This window comes from Manis javanica, chromosome 1 (assembly GCF_040802235.1).
Source record: "Manis javanica isolate MJ-LG chromosome 1, MJ_LKY, whole genome shotgun sequence".
Lineage (NCBI taxonomy): Eukaryota > Metazoa > Chordata > Mammalia > Pholidota > Manidae > Manis > Manis javanica.
The window spans coordinates 1,797,835-1,816,179 of NC_133156.1; the positions used below are offsets into that span (position 1 = coordinate 1,797,835).

Below are 18,345 nucleotides of genomic sequence, written 5' to 3' on the forward strand. Positions count from 1 at the left end.
GTTGAAATCCAAATGGTAAATAGTAGCCAAATGGAGATCTGGAAGAAATATGGCCCATGCAGGGTTGCAGCAAGAGCCAAGAGTGTGAAAGAGCACATATGTAGTGTATGTGGAAGTTCTGTGGCTGGAGCGTGGGGAAACACCTGGGAAGGAGGAGATGAGGTGGGGAAAGGTTGGCATGGATGAGATTATGTGGAAGGCCTTGTAGCTTCTAGAGTTTGGTTCTTTATTTTAATTGCAGTGAGAATCCAGGTGTGAACTCGAAGTAGTAAGGACATAACTTGATTTGTGTTTTTAAAGAATAAGTCTTTTCTATGTGTGAAAAGTAGATTACGGGTAAGAGCAGAAGCAGGAAGACTAAGAGGCTAATTTGGCATCCAGGCAAGGGCTTATGGTGTCTTGCAGAGGGTAATAGTAGCAGAGGAATAGATGTGCTCGGGGCATATTCCCTAGTTAGAGCAGACAAGCCTAAGTTTTTCCTTCCTTCCACTTTTAGCTCTACTGTTCCCACTTTGATCTAGGTGCCATTGTTTCACATCTGAAGACTTCTAACAGTTCCTTTCCTCTTCAGTCAATTATATCCAGGGCCAGAGAGCCAAATGTGCTAAGGGCTGTATTTTCAGGACGGTGGTCTGAGACACAAAGAGGCGCAGCAGGCATACTATTAAACTGATGAGCTGATTTCCAAGATGTAAGAACAACAGAAGGAAGAGATGCTATGGATTTTATAGAATTAGAGAAATCACTTGAGAAATCTACAACACATGTAGGCAAATGGGTGTAATTTAAAGGGTCAGTGATGCTTTAGAGTTCTTTGGAGGTGGGCTAATAGCTTCCAGGAAAATAATGGCCATTGTTCTGACAATGCCTGGAACTACCTATAGTCTTTCGGCTCAGCTGAGGTGACACAGAATTACCAGACTTAAAGCCTCACCATGGTCTCTGGAGGGCTACTGTCAAGAAAACTTGTTTTGAGCAGAAGGAAGCAAATTCAGTTATTTGGCAAGGCTAGTCAAGGGCCTTCCTAAGCCTTTGTAGCCTGAGCCTCAACTTTATCCTGAAGCACATGCAGGCTCCACATTTCTTCCTTTCCAGATACATTTCCTGGACAGGCGTGGCCAAGGAAGCTGTTTTAGTGGCTTTGGACTTGCTGTTTTTTTGTTTTGTTTTCTTTTTTTTTTGTGTGTGTGTGTGTGTGTGTGGCCATCAGTACTAATTTGGCTGACACGAAATAGGGAAGTAATTCTCTATTTTTCGCTTTCTATTTCTATTTTCAGTGTGTCCATCTCTGCATCATGGCCCACAGACATAGTATGGGCGAAAGTGTGAGCTTCAGACGCTAAAGAGAAATAGGGCAAGGGAAAGATGGAATTCTACAGAAAGTATCAAGTAAGTATTGTACCTGCTTTCTGAATTAAAAAATAAGTCCACCAGTTTGCATCTTTGATCTCGGGGATTGTGCTTGTGCCCAGGTTTTTATCTTTGGAACACAATTAGAGAAATGCTAAGCAATGTATGCTACACTCAGCAGGAAGAGGTCACTAAATATTTGAGTGGTAAATTGAATGAACCTTTTCTGGATGGGGGTCAGTGATAGAGTGTGTAAATTACCTAGCACACAGTAGATTGACAAATCCTAGGTCTGCTCTATGAATCCATACATTTGCCTCAGCTAGACTTTTAAATAATCATGTTGAATAGGTGACGTTTCAAGGTTTTACTCTTAAAAATATACCATTTCATTCAGTTTTCAAACTGAGGCTGAAAGGGGCTGATTAAATTACCCAACTTCATATAGCTCACTAAGTGCTGGGACCAGGATATAAACCAGGGACTTAAGTGTTATATATGCATTGTGCAGTTGTGTTCTGCTCTTCCTGAAGGGAGAGAAACAAAATGTATGGCTTCAGAGTGAAATTCCATGCCAAGGGCAGAAAAGAATTCAGTACTCAGTAGCCTAGGCTTAAGTCTGACATGGGCTAAAACTACAAAGAATTTATCCCAGTTTTGATAGTTGTTTCCACGTAAAAGCTTGCTTCCTGCTCATGTAACCCAAACCCTCTCAAGATTGATTTTTCATTTACCTTTGACTGTTCCAGTGCTCCCTGTAGATGGCCTTGCTCACACTTGGTTGCCTTTTGCAATTTCCTTGTAAGCTATGATTTTAAATAAACACGTATTTCAAAAAAAATACATCAAATAAAAAATTCTAGAAGTCAAAAACACTGTTTGGTGTGTAGAGCCAATAACATGGCCTTGATAAAGCTGCCAGGAGATGGTCCCTTAGTGGATACTTGGTGCCCTTGGAAGCATCTTTATTCTACCTCTGTCTTCTTCTCACTAGTCTTGGCCACCAGAGCTAGAGTCTGCCCAAGCAGGAGTACTTCCCTGAACCCTATGCTACAGAGGGCTGCAGGCAGGGGTCAGAAAGTAGGGCAATCATGGGAAATACACTGTACTTTGAGCAAGAGTTGAGGTGGAGTGAATGTCTGGATAAGGAAAGGGAAGCCCTTGGTATTTAAGTATTTGAAAACTCTGTTGAAAATAAAATTAACCTTTCACCTTCCGACAAAGTGTCAGTGGATTCCATTTTCTTGTGATAGAATGAAAAACAGAATGAAAAACCCACGGGATCACCAAATGGCCCACCCACTCCCTTCAACTCATGCTTGCAAGGGAATTTCATGACATTCAGGTACGAGGCTCAGCCTCGTGAGAGGGGGGCAGGGGTAGAACCCACCCCCTGCACAGACTTTTCTGACATGTGGGATCCTCTATGATCATTTTCCCTCCCTTGTCCCTTTGACAACTGGAGCCGCTGCGGGCAACCTGGGGAAAACTAGAGCCCCATCCCACCTTTTTCTGAAGTTCTGTTGTATCATGGACCAGAGTCTCATTTTTCCTTTCCTGTTGAGAGAAAGAAGCAGCGCATAGGTGTGGAGCTCCCTGCTACCACCCGTCTTTATTCAGCTGATTGTTCTTCCTTTCACCGAGTGCTATTTGCCTGCAGTAACTCTACCTCACTGCATATTGTCAGGTAAAGGACCTGTGGTTTGATTTCCACATACGTATCTACACCAGCTCACCAGGATAGACATGCCCACGTGCAGGGATTCCCAATGTGAAATATTACCAATATGAAAATTACTCAACACATATTTTACCATGTCTTTTGACTATTCTTTGCGTGTAAAAAAGAGGAGACTAGCTTATCTGATGGCTGATGAGAGACAAGCTGAGGAATAACGCCCATCAGATGGCTCTTCCCAGCTTTTTGCTTACAAGTCTGGCTATTTCTTCTTCCAGGTCTTGCAGCGTTCTTTCCCTTTCCATGGTGGTACTATTCTGCTGCTCCCACTCCTCATCATCTGTCAGGTCCTGGGGCTGAGTGATCTCACTTTCCAGCCTGAATGACACAAGCACATAGTGTGAGGAACAGACCGCTTCAGAACTGAAAAAAACACATCTGTCAGTTTTAAGGCTACTTCAGTGTCAGTAAATACGGCTCTCAAGATGGAAACCCATCTTTCCTGTGTCCTTATCGTCATAATCACTTCAAAGGCAGGACAAAAAATCACCTCAAAGTTCGACCTGATTCCCAAGTCAAACACCCTAGTGTTCTTTCAGCTCAGGTGAATATCATCCAATCTTTTAAGAATCTCTTTGAAACTTTCTATAATTCACGGTTTGAACCACAGGAAATGCCAAAGAATGAGGAAGAAACTGCTACATAAGATATAGGTCTCTGGAGCAGGTAGGAAAATTGACGTTTGTCTTTTCTCCTCTGTCCCATCCCTTGGATTGGGAACTTCCCTCAAGAAACCCCAGCACTCACCTCTGTATTTCATCTTCTTTCTGGTGGATTTTGAGAAGAAGTTCCTGATTTGCTTCATCTATTCTTTGGAGATCTCGTTCAAGGTCTCTGTTCAAACTATCAATGTTCCTCTTTGTCTGAGTTAGTCTTAAGATCTCCACCTCCTCTGACCTATAGATTCAGTCCACGAAAGGAACAAGGGCCAGTTATCTCAGGGTCAGGGATCTTCGGGCCAGAAGGGGTATCTAGGAGACATGTAATTCAACAACCTGGCTTTTTCTGGGAGCACACCTTTTCCTTGTTCATAGGAAATTGTATTTCTTAATCATGTCCTACTATTTGTTTCAGTAATTCTCAACTCAGGCAGCCAGAGAGGATTTTCCCAGGCTTTCTTGATCAAAGTGCTCAATATAATAGTACACCTCCTCCCTGCTTCTGGAAGAAGTTTGCTTCCTTAATAGCCTCTTGTATTGGAGAGAATGGTTTCTCAGCAAATGGTGCACAAAATCTGCTCATGAAATACACTTCCACTGAGTATTTTCATCCAGGCACCTGGTACATCACTTAGAGTTGGTTCCTGCCTTAAGCCGCAAGAGCTCTCCACCAGCAGATGGGGCTTCTGTTTTTCCCTCCCTCCTCGCATCTAAGAGCTTCTCCATTGCCTGCTACAAAGCTTGAGAATGTACCATGGGAGTTACTGCACCGAGTACACACACATATGATCCAGGCATTCACTTTCAAGAATACAAACAACTTTTTTGAAGTGAATTTGAATGTAATAATGGTAACATCTCAGTGCTTTAGAAATGGTATCTGGCAAATGGGAAGGTCTCAATACCTTTTTTTCTTTTTGTTGTGTGTCAATTGATTTCTCTTTGAAATGCTTAACTGGGAATAAAGTGTGTGGGAGCGGTCTTTTGTTTTGAGTAGGAATGAGGGATGAACTTGCAAAGTAAGTCCTTCCTTGGAAGGGCTGAATGGATGCAGGACTTACAATAGTTGTCACTTCAGGAGGACATGGAGTGCTTGGGGTGGTGTCAGCAGGGGGTTGGATAGACAGGAGTGCAGGATGGAGGAGGGGGAAGATGAGGGATATCATGAAGAGCAGACCTGCTTCACGCCTTGGTCCTTGGATGTGGCTCTGCATAATCATAATACTTACTCGTGATCTAGCTGATCCTCCTCGGGTTCTTCCATTGTAGATTCCCTAAAATACAAGCAGAAATGTATTGGATGAGGTGGGGAAATGTGTCCATTTATGAAACACAGAGTAACTATCCAAGAGTCCCAAGGGATAGGGACAAAGTCAAGTCAACCGATTTCCTCCCTCCAACCCCCCAGGTTCTGGCCATGACAAAACCCAGCCCTTTGATTCTTCTGTCCCTGATCTGACTGTATGTCAGGTAAGGATACAGTGAGGATACAGGGATAATGCTGGAAAATTCAGTGTGTGTCCTTCTAGTGGGTACATGCGGAGATGGTTCTCTAGAACAAGAACCCTTTCAAACTTTGCTCCAGGTAATTAGAATCGATAAAGATCATCCATTCCTCTGAAGTCCCTTTTTGCTCCGTGCCCAGCTGCTTTCCTTAAGGCCCCATGGGCATGAATGTAGGTGCATAACTGCCCTGAAAAGTAATCTTTCTGACCTCTAGCTGGGACTCTGTAAGGATCTTCAGATATTTAGATATTTAGTATTAAATAGGGCTCAGAAAAACCCAAGCAGAAGTAGATAATTTGGTTCATTCTGTACCTTAGTTTCCTCTTTTTCTCCAATTCTTCAATAAACTCTGTCCCCCTCCTGATATGGCTTCCTGATTCTACCTTAGTCGCTCAGCTTCTGAAGTCCAATCTTTCCCCACTGGAAGCAACCAGTAGAGTGTCAGAACCTTCCAAAGGGTCAGGACTCTGCTATTGACATAGGATGGGTGGGGCAGCATGTCACAGTGGGGTGGGTGACAATGGTTATTCACGCAGAGTTCCAAGTCTAGATGGGTGCATGTGTTTTATGGCTGAGTCTTCCGTTTGGTGGTAGTCAGTAGAATGGTTGTGATTCCTGGGTAGAATGAAGGGGTGGTCCCTGTGTTTTGTTTTTCTCGCAGATTGAGCTTCCTTTCTGCCCGAGTGTGGCTATGGGAACCTGGGTCCTAAGGCAGCAGTCTGACCCCATAAGTGCTCATTCATCTGACACACGCTGAAACATCAGAAGAGCACTTATGGGTGCCAGGCACTGTTCTAAGCATGAGGGAGACAGAGTGAACAGAACAGCCCAAACACCTGCCGTCATGGAGTTTACATTATAGGGTGTGTATGTGAGGGCGGGAGGGGTAACACAACGCAATAAATGAGTACATTTATTTTATTTTGTATGATAAAAAAGGAGAATGCTCTGAAGAAACATAGGTGAGGAGGGTGAGAGGAAATTCAGTGAGTACTGCTTAAGTGGGAGGGAATTGAAGTTTTAAATAGGGTGGTGCAGGGAAAGCACTTAGCATTGCCAGACCCAGAAGTGTGGTGTGGATGTGTTAAGAGGCCTGATCAATGGGAAGGAAACCTTAGGTTGTGCTGAGGTGAACACAGAATCCTCAGGCCTCACGAACAAGGGTAATAGCAAACAAGGCCCATGGCCCGCAGAAGCATGGGCCAGTACGCAGCCGAAGGGCCAACAGACCCAGGGCACCGGCAGGAGGCGTGAGGACGCAAAGCTCCTCATTTGCTGCTTTGAGGACACGTAGCTTTTCCTGCAGCTTCCAGTATTCTGGGAAAAAAGAGAACTCTGGAGAGGGAGAATCTGTCCAAAATACTGAGAAAATACCCATAAGAGATTTTTAACTGGGAAAAGTTTGTGATATCTCGAGTTGGCCCCAGAAAAATAAACAATAGATGCTCTTTTCCCCGTCTTGCAGTGAGGAACTGAGGCTCAGTGAGGCTCAGGTAACTTACCCAGACGGCTCAGTGAAGAGTCACTCTGGTCTGTCTTGCTTTAGAGCCAATGTTCCTCCTACTGTTTCTTACGGCCTCTAATGTGAGGACACTGGGGCCTGGGGATTCTATGATAATTAATTGCTGGAGTTTCATTTCAGAAGCTTTGAGGATTCAATAAAGAACATTTTAAATATCCAAGCAGAGCGTGACAGGAGTCCTAAAATGACAGGGTGTGCGATCAATAAAAGCAGATGGTTAAACCACCATTATTGTTTTGACATTTGAATATCTCTTTAGTCATTTCTAAGTTGAATCACATTGATGAATCAGCTAAAGGTCATGCAAGTAGCTGTTACAGAGAGGAGACCCAGAGGAGAAGCGTGGGAGAGGCTCCCTCCGCTCTCCAAGCCTGGCTGGTGCTCCATCGGCATGTGAAGCCGCTTGGCCAGCCTCATCTAGATCATCCAGACCTGTTTGTCATCCCCACAAAGATCTTTGAGAACAAAAAGTAGGAAGATGTAGCTGGAAAATTAATCTTGAAGTGAAGTTAGAGGGTTTCTGACTGCCAGAGCCTGCCTTGGGAAGGGTCATCTCATCCTGCAGAGTGACCCCTGCAGGGTTCTGTGTGTGTCCAGAGGTTTGGACCGGGATTGCACTCTAGACATTGGAAAACGACAGAATTTGGGTCATGGTGTGCCACTCAGCTATCGTCTCTTAAGGTCATGGATTACAAAGTGAACCTTTTTACTCTGTGTGGAGATGTTTTTGTGTGATTAAAAAGCCAGTGTTCACAGATCTTGGTCTGATAAAGTGCTGAAGAGTGTCCCCTTAAAGATGGTTATTAATTCATAAATGCTTACTTTTAACAACAGGTGGATTTGTGTATATGAAGAAAGCATTAACACCACCTGCCTAATACCAAAACCTTTGCCTTTGAACTTGATAAGCATCCCACAGGCCTCCAGGAACTCTGCTGTGCCACAGTAGAGGTTAGTTCTCTGAGCAACATTACTGGCAGAGGCTGACTTCTCAGAAGCATTTTATTTTCTGTGTTTTCCCCATGTGATGTTCAATTCTATATATAACTGCAGTGCCAAAATCTCTGTCTAAAGAATCAACACTTACCCCTGAAAATATGTAATAACCCTTTCATCCCACAACTCACCTCTGATGAAAACCTATTCAAAGAGCTTGAAACACAATGTCTCAAATTTCAATACCAATCACCTGGAGGTGTTAATAAACTGACATGAAATTCGGATGGAATTGGTCAGGGGGGCAGCCTGAGGTTCTGCATTTCCAGCACACTCTGAGGATCTGGCAGTGCTAATGATCTTCAGACCACACACGGAATAGCAAGAGCTTAGACCATTCTGTTTTTCTTTTGAATATTTTGAAGATTATTTGGTCCTTGGAAAAAGTTGCCCCTTGAAACTGCCTCAGTGTTACCAACAAGCTGTTCTGGACACCTCTGACGAAATATTCTAACAGAGGGGGCAACAGTTAGAGAAAGTGAGATCATGGCAGGACTGTCCTCATTGGCCAACTGTTTCAGCCCTCGGCACAAGCATGAACTCAGTGCTGACCTAAAGGCTTACTCTCAAAATGACACATAAAGATGGATTTTACCAAGACTGCTTGACCAAAATCTGTTTGTTCCTGATATCACCAGGTTCATTTTATTCAGTCTCAAATTAGTTATTTTCTTTGGGGTAATTTGAATTATTGTATGGGGCAAGAATATTTGCATGTCAAAGCACATAAAGAGAAGCAGCCCAATTGTATACTTAAATATTGTACTTGATTGAACAGAAGTAATACTTGTTCAGGGTTTTCATTTTCTGCTTAGATAATTCATTCATTTTAATGTCCAAAAAAACTATTGTGGAAAATGCAATTTGTCAAAGGCATGTTTAACTGTCCAGGACAGATTGGGGACAGGGTATTGAACTAGGCAGCTTTTTAAAAATGTTTTAGCAATGTGTAATATGTATTGCTTTTTATGTAAAAAGCATAGCTATATATTATGTGTCTTACGTAGAAAAATGCCTTACCTGGAAAAAATAATAAGCACGTGGTTCTATGTAAACTATACCAATTCTTAGATTTATCCCTTATGTTCATTTTTTGAAAACTGCCTGCCTAGATGAAATCTTTAACACTACATTTTAGTCCACATCTTCCCTAGTTATTAGTATTCCTGTCTAGCGAGGTTGTCTGTTGTTAAGTAGATACCTCTTCCAAAACATATTTGCCGAAATCTCCTTGACTGAAAGAGATTAAGACCTTAAGAACCATTTATCATTTAATTCTCCTACTTCAAGACTTTTGCTCACAACCCACTACTCAACACCCTGTATCAAATAAAATGAAGGTCTCAGCTTTGGGGGCCAGTCTATTCCACAGCAGAGGCACAAAGTAAGGAGCCCTGTATCAGTAAGTTAGTGTTACCTATTTTTCTCTGTCTGTATGGACCTATTCATGTTATCTATTTCTTCTTCAGGGAGTTTTGTAGTTTAGGTGTAAGGAGGAATTATTCCATTCCATCTAAGTCATCGAATGTATATGCCTAGAGTTTTTCATTGTTGGGTCTGTAATCATGTCTTTTTTATTCCTGATGTTGTAATTTGTTTCTCCTTTCTTATTTTCTTGGTCAATTTGTATAGAGGTTTATCAATTTTATTGACCTTTTCAAAGAGCCAATTTCTTGCTTTATTGACTTCTGTGTTGTTTTTCTGTTTTCAGTTTTATGGATTTCTGCTCTTCTTTATTTACTTCCTTCGGATTACTTTGGCTTCTTTTGCTCTTCTTTCTTCTAGTTCCCTAAGGTAGAATCATAGTATTAATGTGAAGCCTCGCTTCTTTCTAATAGATGCATTTAATGACATATTTCCTTCTAAACATTGCTTTAGCTTTATCCCACCAATTTTGATACATTGTATTTTCATTTTCACTCAGTTCAAAATGTTTTCTAATTCTGTTTGAAACTTGCTCTTTAGCCTTTGGATTATTTAGCAGTTTTTAATCTAATTCCTAAGAATATTTTTCTGTTACTGATTTCTAATTCAATTCCATTATGGTCAGAGGATATACTTTACATGATTTCAATACTTTTAAATGGGTAAGGTTCTTTTATGACCAGTATATGGTCTGTCTTGGTAAATGATCTACGTGCCCTCAGAAGGAATATGTGTTCTTCTGTTCTTTGATGGATGGAGAGGTACATTGTTCAGGATTACTATGGTCTTGTTGATTTTTTTTGTCTACTCATTTTATTATTGAAAGAGGAAATTGAAAGCCTCCAACTATAATTGTGGATTGATTTCTCCTTGCAGTTCTCCAGTTATATTGTAATACCACTTTTATTTTTTGTTCCTGTGTGTGCATACATTAAACATTGTATGTCTTCGTGCATTGGCCCTCATATCATTACATAATGAGCCTCTTTGTCCTTGGTAATTTTCCTTGTTCTAAAGTCTACTTGGTCTAATATTAATAGAGACAGTCAGCTTTCTTTGACAAGTGTTCACATGGTGTGTATTTTTCCTTCCTTTTTACTTTTAACCTATCTATATCAGGATATTTGAAGTGGGTTTCTAGACAGCATACACTTAGGTCTTATTTTTTTGTCCAATTTAATGATCACTGACTTTTACTTGGTGTGCTTAGAACGTTTATATTTAATATAATTATTGATGAGGTGGTATTTTCCTCAGTCATTATTTTATTTGTTTTCTTTTTGTCCCCTCCATTTTTTATTTTCCACTTTTGTGTATTCTTTTGAAATATTTAAAAATATATTCATATTCCATTTTAATGTCTCTTGTTTGCTTTTGGTTTTTGTGTAGTATTTGATGGTTGTTCTAGGCATTACCAAATACATATGTCATGTTTTAATCTATTAAAATTACTATTGTACCTCTTCAAGGGAAATGTAGAAACTTCATCTTGCCCCTTTTATGTTGTATTAGTAGTTGTCATATATATTACACATCTGCATACGTTAAAAACTACCAATTTTATAATTTTGGCTCTCCATTGTTATATTTCAAAGAACTTTAGAGGAGAAAATAATCTGTCATATTTACCTATTTACCATTTATGTTGCTCTTCCTTCATGACTGAATTCTCAATTCCCTGTGATATATTTTCCTTACTTCCTACAGTACTTCCTTGAACATTTCTTTTATAAAGGCCTGCTTCTGACTAATTCTCTTAGTTTTCATTCACCTGAGACTGTTGTTATTATTTCTTCATTCATCAAAGGTATTCTTACTGAGTACCTCTGGGTTGACATTTTCTTTTCTTATACTGCTTTTAAAATGTTGTGCACTGCCACAAGTCCACAGTCATTCAAATGTTATATGTCATTTTTTTTCCTCTGGTAGCTTTCAAGATTTAAAAAAAAATATTTGTCTTCAGTAGTTTGATTAAGATACATCTCAGCATGGTTTTCTCTGAGTTTATCCAGTCAGGGGTTCTCTGAGCTTCCTGAGTCTGTAAATTTGTCTTTTACCAAATTTGGGCAGTTTTCAGCCATTATTTCTTCAAATATTTATTCTGCCCCAATCATAGTCTCCTGTCCTAGGTCTCAAATGGCATTAATGTTTTCCCTTTTTGTTCTGTTCTACAGGTCTCTGAGACTCTTTTGATATTTTTTTCTCTGTTGTTGTTCAAATTGGATAATTTGCATTGCTTTGCTCAAGTTCATAGATTCCTTCCTTTGTCATCGTTACTTTATTTTTCATTGTAAGATGTCCATCTTGTTGATTTTTACAGCTTCTCTTTATTTTCTGAGAACTACTGTCTTTCCATTTGTTTCAAGCACATTCAGTCCTACACTGCATGGAACATAGTTATTATAGCTGCTAAAACTTTTGTTGGATTTAGATTACCGATATTCAGAATAAGGGAGAAAGCTGTTGAGTATCTTTTTCCTTATGAGTTGTTCAGATTTTCCCTGTTCTTTGTATATTAGGTAAGTTTAAATTACATCGTAGACATTTTGAATATACTGTTAGGAGTTTCTGGGTCTGGTTAAAATCCTATGGGAAGTAGGATTTACACAGTTCCAGTCAAGTTGGAGTAACAGAGACCAGTTTCACCATCCCTTTGAAACAACCAAATAAAGGGACAAGTTATATGCAGCAATGGTTTTCAAGACTCTGATATCAAGCCATAAAGGACAGCAATCCATGGAGAGATCAGACACAAAAGAGGCAAGCCTTGTAATTGCCCTTTTCAATTCCTTGAGAGAGTTACCAGATGATGATGCAGGAAAGAGGAACCACAGTTGAGAGTCTGGAGATGATGCAGGTCGGATCAGGGCTGGTAAAGGGACCTGACGACCCAGTGCTTTAGGAGTTCAAAGAAAGGACCCTGGCCTTCTGTGAGCACTGGTTTATCTATCTATGAAATCTCACCTAATGCTAATGGATGAGTTACTGGAAATCAGATAATGTATTTATTGGATAATGATAGGGAATATTTGAAAATCATCAGAATTCTTTTTCCTAATATTAGACAAAGTCCATTTTTAATGAAGAAAATGACAGCGCTACAAATATTAGTTGCTTAAAATGCTCTTTAAAGGGGGACGTTACTCAGTTTTCTTCCACCAAACAGCCCGCTTCCTAGGAATCAAAAGAGATGGTCTCTGTATGAAGAAAAGGGAAAATCCAGAAAAGCTCAGTGGAACATCAGAGAATCACAAATTGGGTCAGTTCCTGCTGTGTCCAGAAAAGACTTGCGGCCAGAAAGGCAGTGCTGTCTCCAAATCACGGGTACTGCCCCCGCTCTCTCTACTCCCTCACTGTGCAGAGGCGCAGGAAGGCATTCTCGTTCTTTCTACCCCAGAGACCCCTGGCAGCATAACAGCCTCCATGAGTGCTCAGATTTGCTCTCCTATCACTGTGGCAGAACTCTTCAAAGTGAAGATGAGAGACACATGTACATGGTTGGCCAGCCTGAGCCATCCATGAAAACTCATGGCAGAAAGGGAAGTGCATAAAAATATTTCTGCCATTTTAATATTAGACCATTAGATATAGATTTTTAAAATTGAAAGTAGCCCAGTGGCTTTAAATATCTAGCTATCAGTTCCTCTAATAAAGAGATCAAATGAAACTGGACCCTTTACCCCTCCAAAGAAACCAAAGTAGAGTTGATACAACTTTGTCATTTCACAAGGTGCCTACTTTTCAAAGCTTTGACTTTCAACCTTAAAAAGGGTGACATTCAGTAAGAGCTAAAAGCCTCACATTATTCATTTTTCTTTGAGCTTTTCTTGAATTCAAGCTCTGATCTTGGTGTTTTTGGAAAGACTCCCTTTACAACAGCTGCCCAGTGAGCCATTAAAATGACAAGCCAAGGGCCGCATGGAGGGTGAGAGCACTTAGTGCAATACTAACAGTGAGACGACAAAAAGGGTCCCTCTAGTCAGTTGCAAAGGTGTCTACATCTGGGAGCAGAGGGAGAATTTTCAAGTTAAAGCACAGATAATCTTTGAACTCCAGGGTTTGGAATTGGGATTATAAAGCTGTGGTGCCATACTGTCTTTAAAGAAAACCCAAAATAATCTATAAAGTAAGATAGTCAAAAATACATGTTACCAAGTTTGAGATACAAAATTAATATGCAAGAATCAATTTCATTTCTAAATATAATTTCTATAACACAAGGTAGAAGTTGTACTTTTAAATGAAACCAATTTAAAGTCAATTCAAAAAAAGTAAGAATAATTTTACAAACTACAAGACCTCAAGAGTGCATTTTAAAATGTCAAAGACATTAAAGATGAGTCAAATAAATTGAAACATATAATAGTGTTGTAAAGATATCAGTATTATTATATTTTAGATTTTTAAATATTTTAAAGATATCAATCTCAACCAATTTACCTATACATTATTTGTAATGCTTGTCAAAATCCAAGCTGGTATATTTTTAGAAGGATTTGATAATTTATTCCAAAATGTATGTAGAAAACAAAAAAACAAAAATATCTAACTAGAAGAAATATGGCTTGACCTACCAGATCTCAAAACTTATAATATTGTAAAAAATATGACTTGACCTACCAGCTCTCAAATCTTATAATATTACAAGTCTGTAGTAATTAAAGGACTCTTTAATTGGATATAAGTACAGAAACATTGCTCAGTGCGACCAAGGAGAGCTCGTGAAAAGACACACCTGTATAGAAACCTAAGGGATAGAGGTGGCATTACTCATCTCTAGGCAAAGGCAGTCCATCATAGACCCTGTCACACACCATACATAACATTGATTCTAGGTGTTTAAAAAACTCAACTATGTGAAGTAAAACTTAAAACCTCTAGATAAGAGTATTTTTACAACATTGAAGTAAGAATCTGTCTTAAACAAGACAAAGCCAACTTTTTACATACTTCATACCGATATCTGCTCATCTAATGTAGCTGGAGCAAAACCCCAATCACACTAGTTGATTCTACTTTAAATTTATGATCTTAAAAGTCAGGTGGACCATTATTTTATGATTTGCCCAACAATTGCATTGTACTTCCCTTGTTCATTCACTCTCCTGTTCTTCTAGGCAAGTGCAGTTGATTCTTATTATTTGCTGCAGTCGTGTTCTGTGAAGTGATCACACACAGTGAGTTGGTGAATACTAAACCAGTGCTCTAGGGGAAATACAGAGTTAGTTTCCTTTGAGCTCTTGGCCACATTTTTGTAAACAAATTAACATACAGTCTAGTTTTATGTGTGTGTTTCTGTTTAAAGAAATTTTATTTAACATATATTATTGATTCATTAGCATTGAACTCACTAGGCAACAACACTGCAACTCATGCCTGAATGGAGCTTCTCTAACACACATTTTCTCCATAGGGCATGTCACAGCCTTCTTGCACTGAGGAACAACATACAACACACTTTAGCACTATGCTTGGATGGGTGGGAGGGGGGGCGTATTTTAAATGCAAAATCACCAATCAAAGCACAAAAGTTCTAAAAAGATGTGGCATTAAATAGACAATGAAAAAGACTTGTTTATAGAATCAGAATGGAAACAAAAAGTCAGAGTATCATCTTGCTCAGTCTCAGCTGGCAACATGCACGTTGGCGAGTTAGATTTTTTTGCAGCTGTAAGCATGTACATGTCTGCAAATGACCAAGAAAGCACTGATTTGGTTTGGGAGTTACAAATTAATTTTAGCATATAGGTGCATTTACAGATATGAAATCCAAAAATAATGAGAATCAACTGTATTTTACATCTTCTCATCTCGATCCTTCAATACCTCCTCTACACTCAAACTCATGACCGTTTTTCCTACTTGTCCAAGAAATTTGAAGCAATCAGAAATTCTTGGCTCCCACCACCACATTGTCAACCTTCTAGAGTCTTCCCCCACATACTCTACCTTCTTGCTTCCTACCAGAGATAAATTCTTCCTGTTCCTACTTAAGTCGCACTCACCCCACCACCCTCCCCACTCCCCACCTGTCTGTGCCCAAAATCCCATTTCCTCCCTTCTCCTCAAAGACAGTCTTCCCTTTCTGCCAGATTTTCTACCATGTTTTCTCCCACCTAGGTCACTTTCATCAGTACAAAAATAATGTTCTCTCTCCTTCCTTGACAATCTTTCTGGAAGTAATTTTGCAGTATTATGAAAAACTTTTAAAAGTATTCATATTTTTTGTAAAGATTCCTCTGTCTGTCTGTAATACTAGTGAGATATTCAGAAATAAGCACTAATAGTATCTACAAGCTCATTAATTGCAGAATTTATAAAAGAAAATAGTGTAAAGCAATCTAAGTAAACAGGGGGCTGCCTACATGTAGCCAATAAAATACTATGCAGACATTATAAGTGCAGATTAATAATTAGTAATATAGAAATATTCATTATAAATTAAGTGAAAACTGTAGATTACTAAACACATTATAAAATATGGTTCTACTTTTCTGAGAAGAAGCGAATGTACTTACTTTGCCTCGGGGTTTGCACTCTGAAAAATAATCAAAAGATATATAGCAACATTTCACCCCTAGGCTGCTCTGCTTGACTCTGAACCTGTCTGACACGGCTGCTCTTGCTCTCAGCTAGACTGCGATGGAAACCCATGGAAGCTACTCTAAATCTTAGTCCAGATAGCCACGCTAAAACTATACATGTTTCACTAACTTATTCCTGGAATATTAAAACAAGTTTGAGTTTCAGTGCTTCTTTTTCCTATATGGATACACACCCTATTTAATTGTAACATTGGGACTATGACTAAGGGTCATGTTAAATCTAACAAAATGACGGCCCAAGTGGTGAGCTGGGATCAGAGACTGTGGGAACTCAAATCCAGTGCCCCTGATGGAATAAGAACAAACAGCTCTTCAGTGGAAAAACCAACCAGAAGTGTCCCATGATGGTTTTTAAAAAAACAAAATGCTGTAATGTCAAAGAGCAAGAAGTGCTCTTTCTAGGCTAGGCTAGAGCTGGGTTTGTAGTAGGTTGAACAGTTCAAAGCCGGACATCCATCCTGACAGCTGTTCTGATTCTCACAAACTGTCACCAGGGCTGCTACTCAGCTAATACTCACCAGATGTTTTGAGAGGTTGACAAAATCCCCCCAAATCTATCCGAATTCCCCCAAACAATTAACCAGCATCAGATTCTAAAAGTCATCCTTGTACAATATTAAACAACAGGATATTACTTAAGGAGAAAATAAGAATAGGCAATAGAATTTAAGTTTAATACTATTTCAGTTTTCAGAGGGCTTAAGCAAATTCAGTTATTTTGACAACCATCCTGAAACAGCAAGAGGCAGTATGGTTACCCTGGCTTACAGGTGATGAAAGGGCAGCTCGGTGGGTTCAGTGCCCTGCTCAGTCCCATTGCTCGTAAGATGGCAGCACAGGAGCACAGACCCGCTGCTCTTGGTCCCCTGCTCTTAGCTGCGTGGCTCCCTGCTGAATGGCTTTCAGACCTTGGAAGATATGTACCCCAAAGCCTTCATCCCCACCTCCTTCTGCTGACCCCAGACCCTCACCACCGCACATTTACATATTGTAAACCATTTGCCTCTGTCCCCCTACCAGCTCCACAGTCCAGCTCAAGGCCCAGATGCTGCCTGTATAGAAAGCACCTATTTAGATTCCTTAGGTGTTTGCTTTATAAGTTTTTGAATCCTTCTACATTGTATGTCCAAAAAAAAGGTTAAGAAAAAACATTTCTATGGTGAAGAAAATGGTTAACTTTTAGTTTTCTTAATTACATCCTTTTCTTGTCCATATCTGTTGGCAGATTATGAGAGAACTGTGACCATTTCATGACTCGTCTTTGCCTCGGTCCCTGATTCCCGACAGTCGATGTCTCTCTTTGCTCATGACCTTTCCCACCTGGACCTGGGACATCACTTCATCCCCTGACGAAGTGAGCCTCATTAACCCAAGGGTGCTGCCCACTTGGGCTCCTAAAGTCTGGGAGCCTAGCCTTGACGTCCATCCAGTTCAAGCTCGGGCATAGAAAAATACGAGGAATTCTTTAGCTTAGGATTTTATGTGAAAATAGCAGAACGATATACTAAATAGGACTGAACATATACTTTGAGATGAGAACTACACAAAGGTTGTTATTTGCATGTAAAAAGGCATTTTTATCCAGGCCAGAGGCAAGGAACCTCAGTACCTGTGACCTCTGGCCTCAAGGTCAGTTGCAATGCCCCAGATAGACCTGCCTCTCAACTGTCATAGAACATTGGGAACGTTCTTTACTGTCACTGACAGCTGTGTCCAGGCATAACTCTTGGTGCACCTGGCAGAGCAGAAACTCTGTACGGACATTGGAAATCAATGTATATGTAGATATTTCTGCTAGACTATGTCCCCAAAGGAAACTAGACTTGAAGGGAAGAAGTATAGGAGCCCTGAGAGGAAATCCTATGAATGAAAAAGTTAAGCCAGTTTGACCTAATGGAGCAGGACAATACACTTCGACAAAATGCAGAGATGCCCTGTGTTTCCCTGGGCCAGCTTTTCTACCCACCTGCCCCTATATCCTCCCCTTCCCCAGGTGATGAGTGTGCTCTGGATAGGAGAGGGTGCAGGCCAAGAGGCCTGCCTTAGCCCTTCAGAGCCAGCGGAGTGGTGATCCAGAGGAGAGAGGCGGCAGGTGGGGGAGGGCAGAGGGGTTGTAGAGCACGTGGGCTTTGCTTGTATGGTGTTAGTCCCATGTCCCCTTTTAGGCACTTGGAAACGAGAGGTGAACCTACCCTCCTAGAAGTAAGGGTATATTCAGATTACCAATGAAAGTACACTTAGAAATCCTGAGGAATATTTTGGAAGACCCATTGTGAACAGGGGAAATTTTTTGACAAAGGCCCTAAGAATGCACAATGAATAAAATAGTATCTCCAATGACTACTTTTGAGAAAACTGGGATCCACATGCCAGAGAATGAAATTGGACCCTTATCTTACAACATAGAAAAATAATCTCAAAATGGATCAACTCAAAAGACATCAAAAGATGCAATACCTGGAATCATAAAGCTTTTAGAAGAAAACTTTGGGGATATCTCCTTGCCTTTGGTCTCTTTAGAGAGAATTAAGAGGGAAGAAGAAA

At 40.2% G+C, this 18,345-nt stretch overlaps 2 protein-coding genes across 6 annotated transcripts in view; one reads left to right on the plus strand and one right to left on the minus strand.

The window, feature by feature from the left end:
- LOC140844591 (transmembrane and coiled-coil domain-containing protein 5A-like) overlaps nucleotides 1–11,971 on the minus strand; it is a 31,981-nt gene extending 20,010 nt beyond the window's left edge. For 2 of the 5 annotated variants that reach the window (XM_073217530.1, XM_073217582.1), the window contains exons 1-7: nucleotides 9,425–11,954; nucleotides 5,566–6,954; nucleotides 4,977–5,021; nucleotides 3,836–3,985; nucleotides 3,283–3,406; nucleotides 2,857–2,907; nucleotides 2,085–2,156 (exon numbers count right to left, since the gene is read on the minus strand). In XM_073217530.1, the coding sequence (XP_073073631.1) occupies nucleotides 2,085–2,156; nucleotides 2,857–2,907; nucleotides 3,283–3,406; nucleotides 3,836–3,985; nucleotides 4,977–5,011 (432 nt within the window). In that variant the 5' untranslated portion in view covers nucleotides 5,012–5,021; nucleotides 5,566–6,954; nucleotides 9,425–11,954. Of the gene's footprint in view, nucleotides 1–2,084; nucleotides 2,157–2,856; nucleotides 2,908–3,282; nucleotides 3,407–3,835; nucleotides 3,986–4,976; nucleotides 5,022–5,565; nucleotides 6,955–9,424 lie in introns of all 5 variants that reach the window. The other 3 variants (XM_073217547.1, XM_073217629.1, XM_073217617.1) reach the window with 3 other exon arrangements.
- The window catches only part of LOC140844528 (transmembrane and coiled-coil domain-containing protein 5A-like), a 120,106-nt gene that overhangs the window by 41,832 nt on the left and 59,929 nt on the right, over nucleotides 1–18,345 (plus strand). Inside the window, exon 2 of the mRNA XM_073217364.1 lies at nucleotides 1,278–1,389. The gene's annotated coding sequence lies outside the window, so the exon portion shown is untranslated. The remainder of the gene's footprint in view (nucleotides 1–1,277; nucleotides 1,390–18,345) is intronic.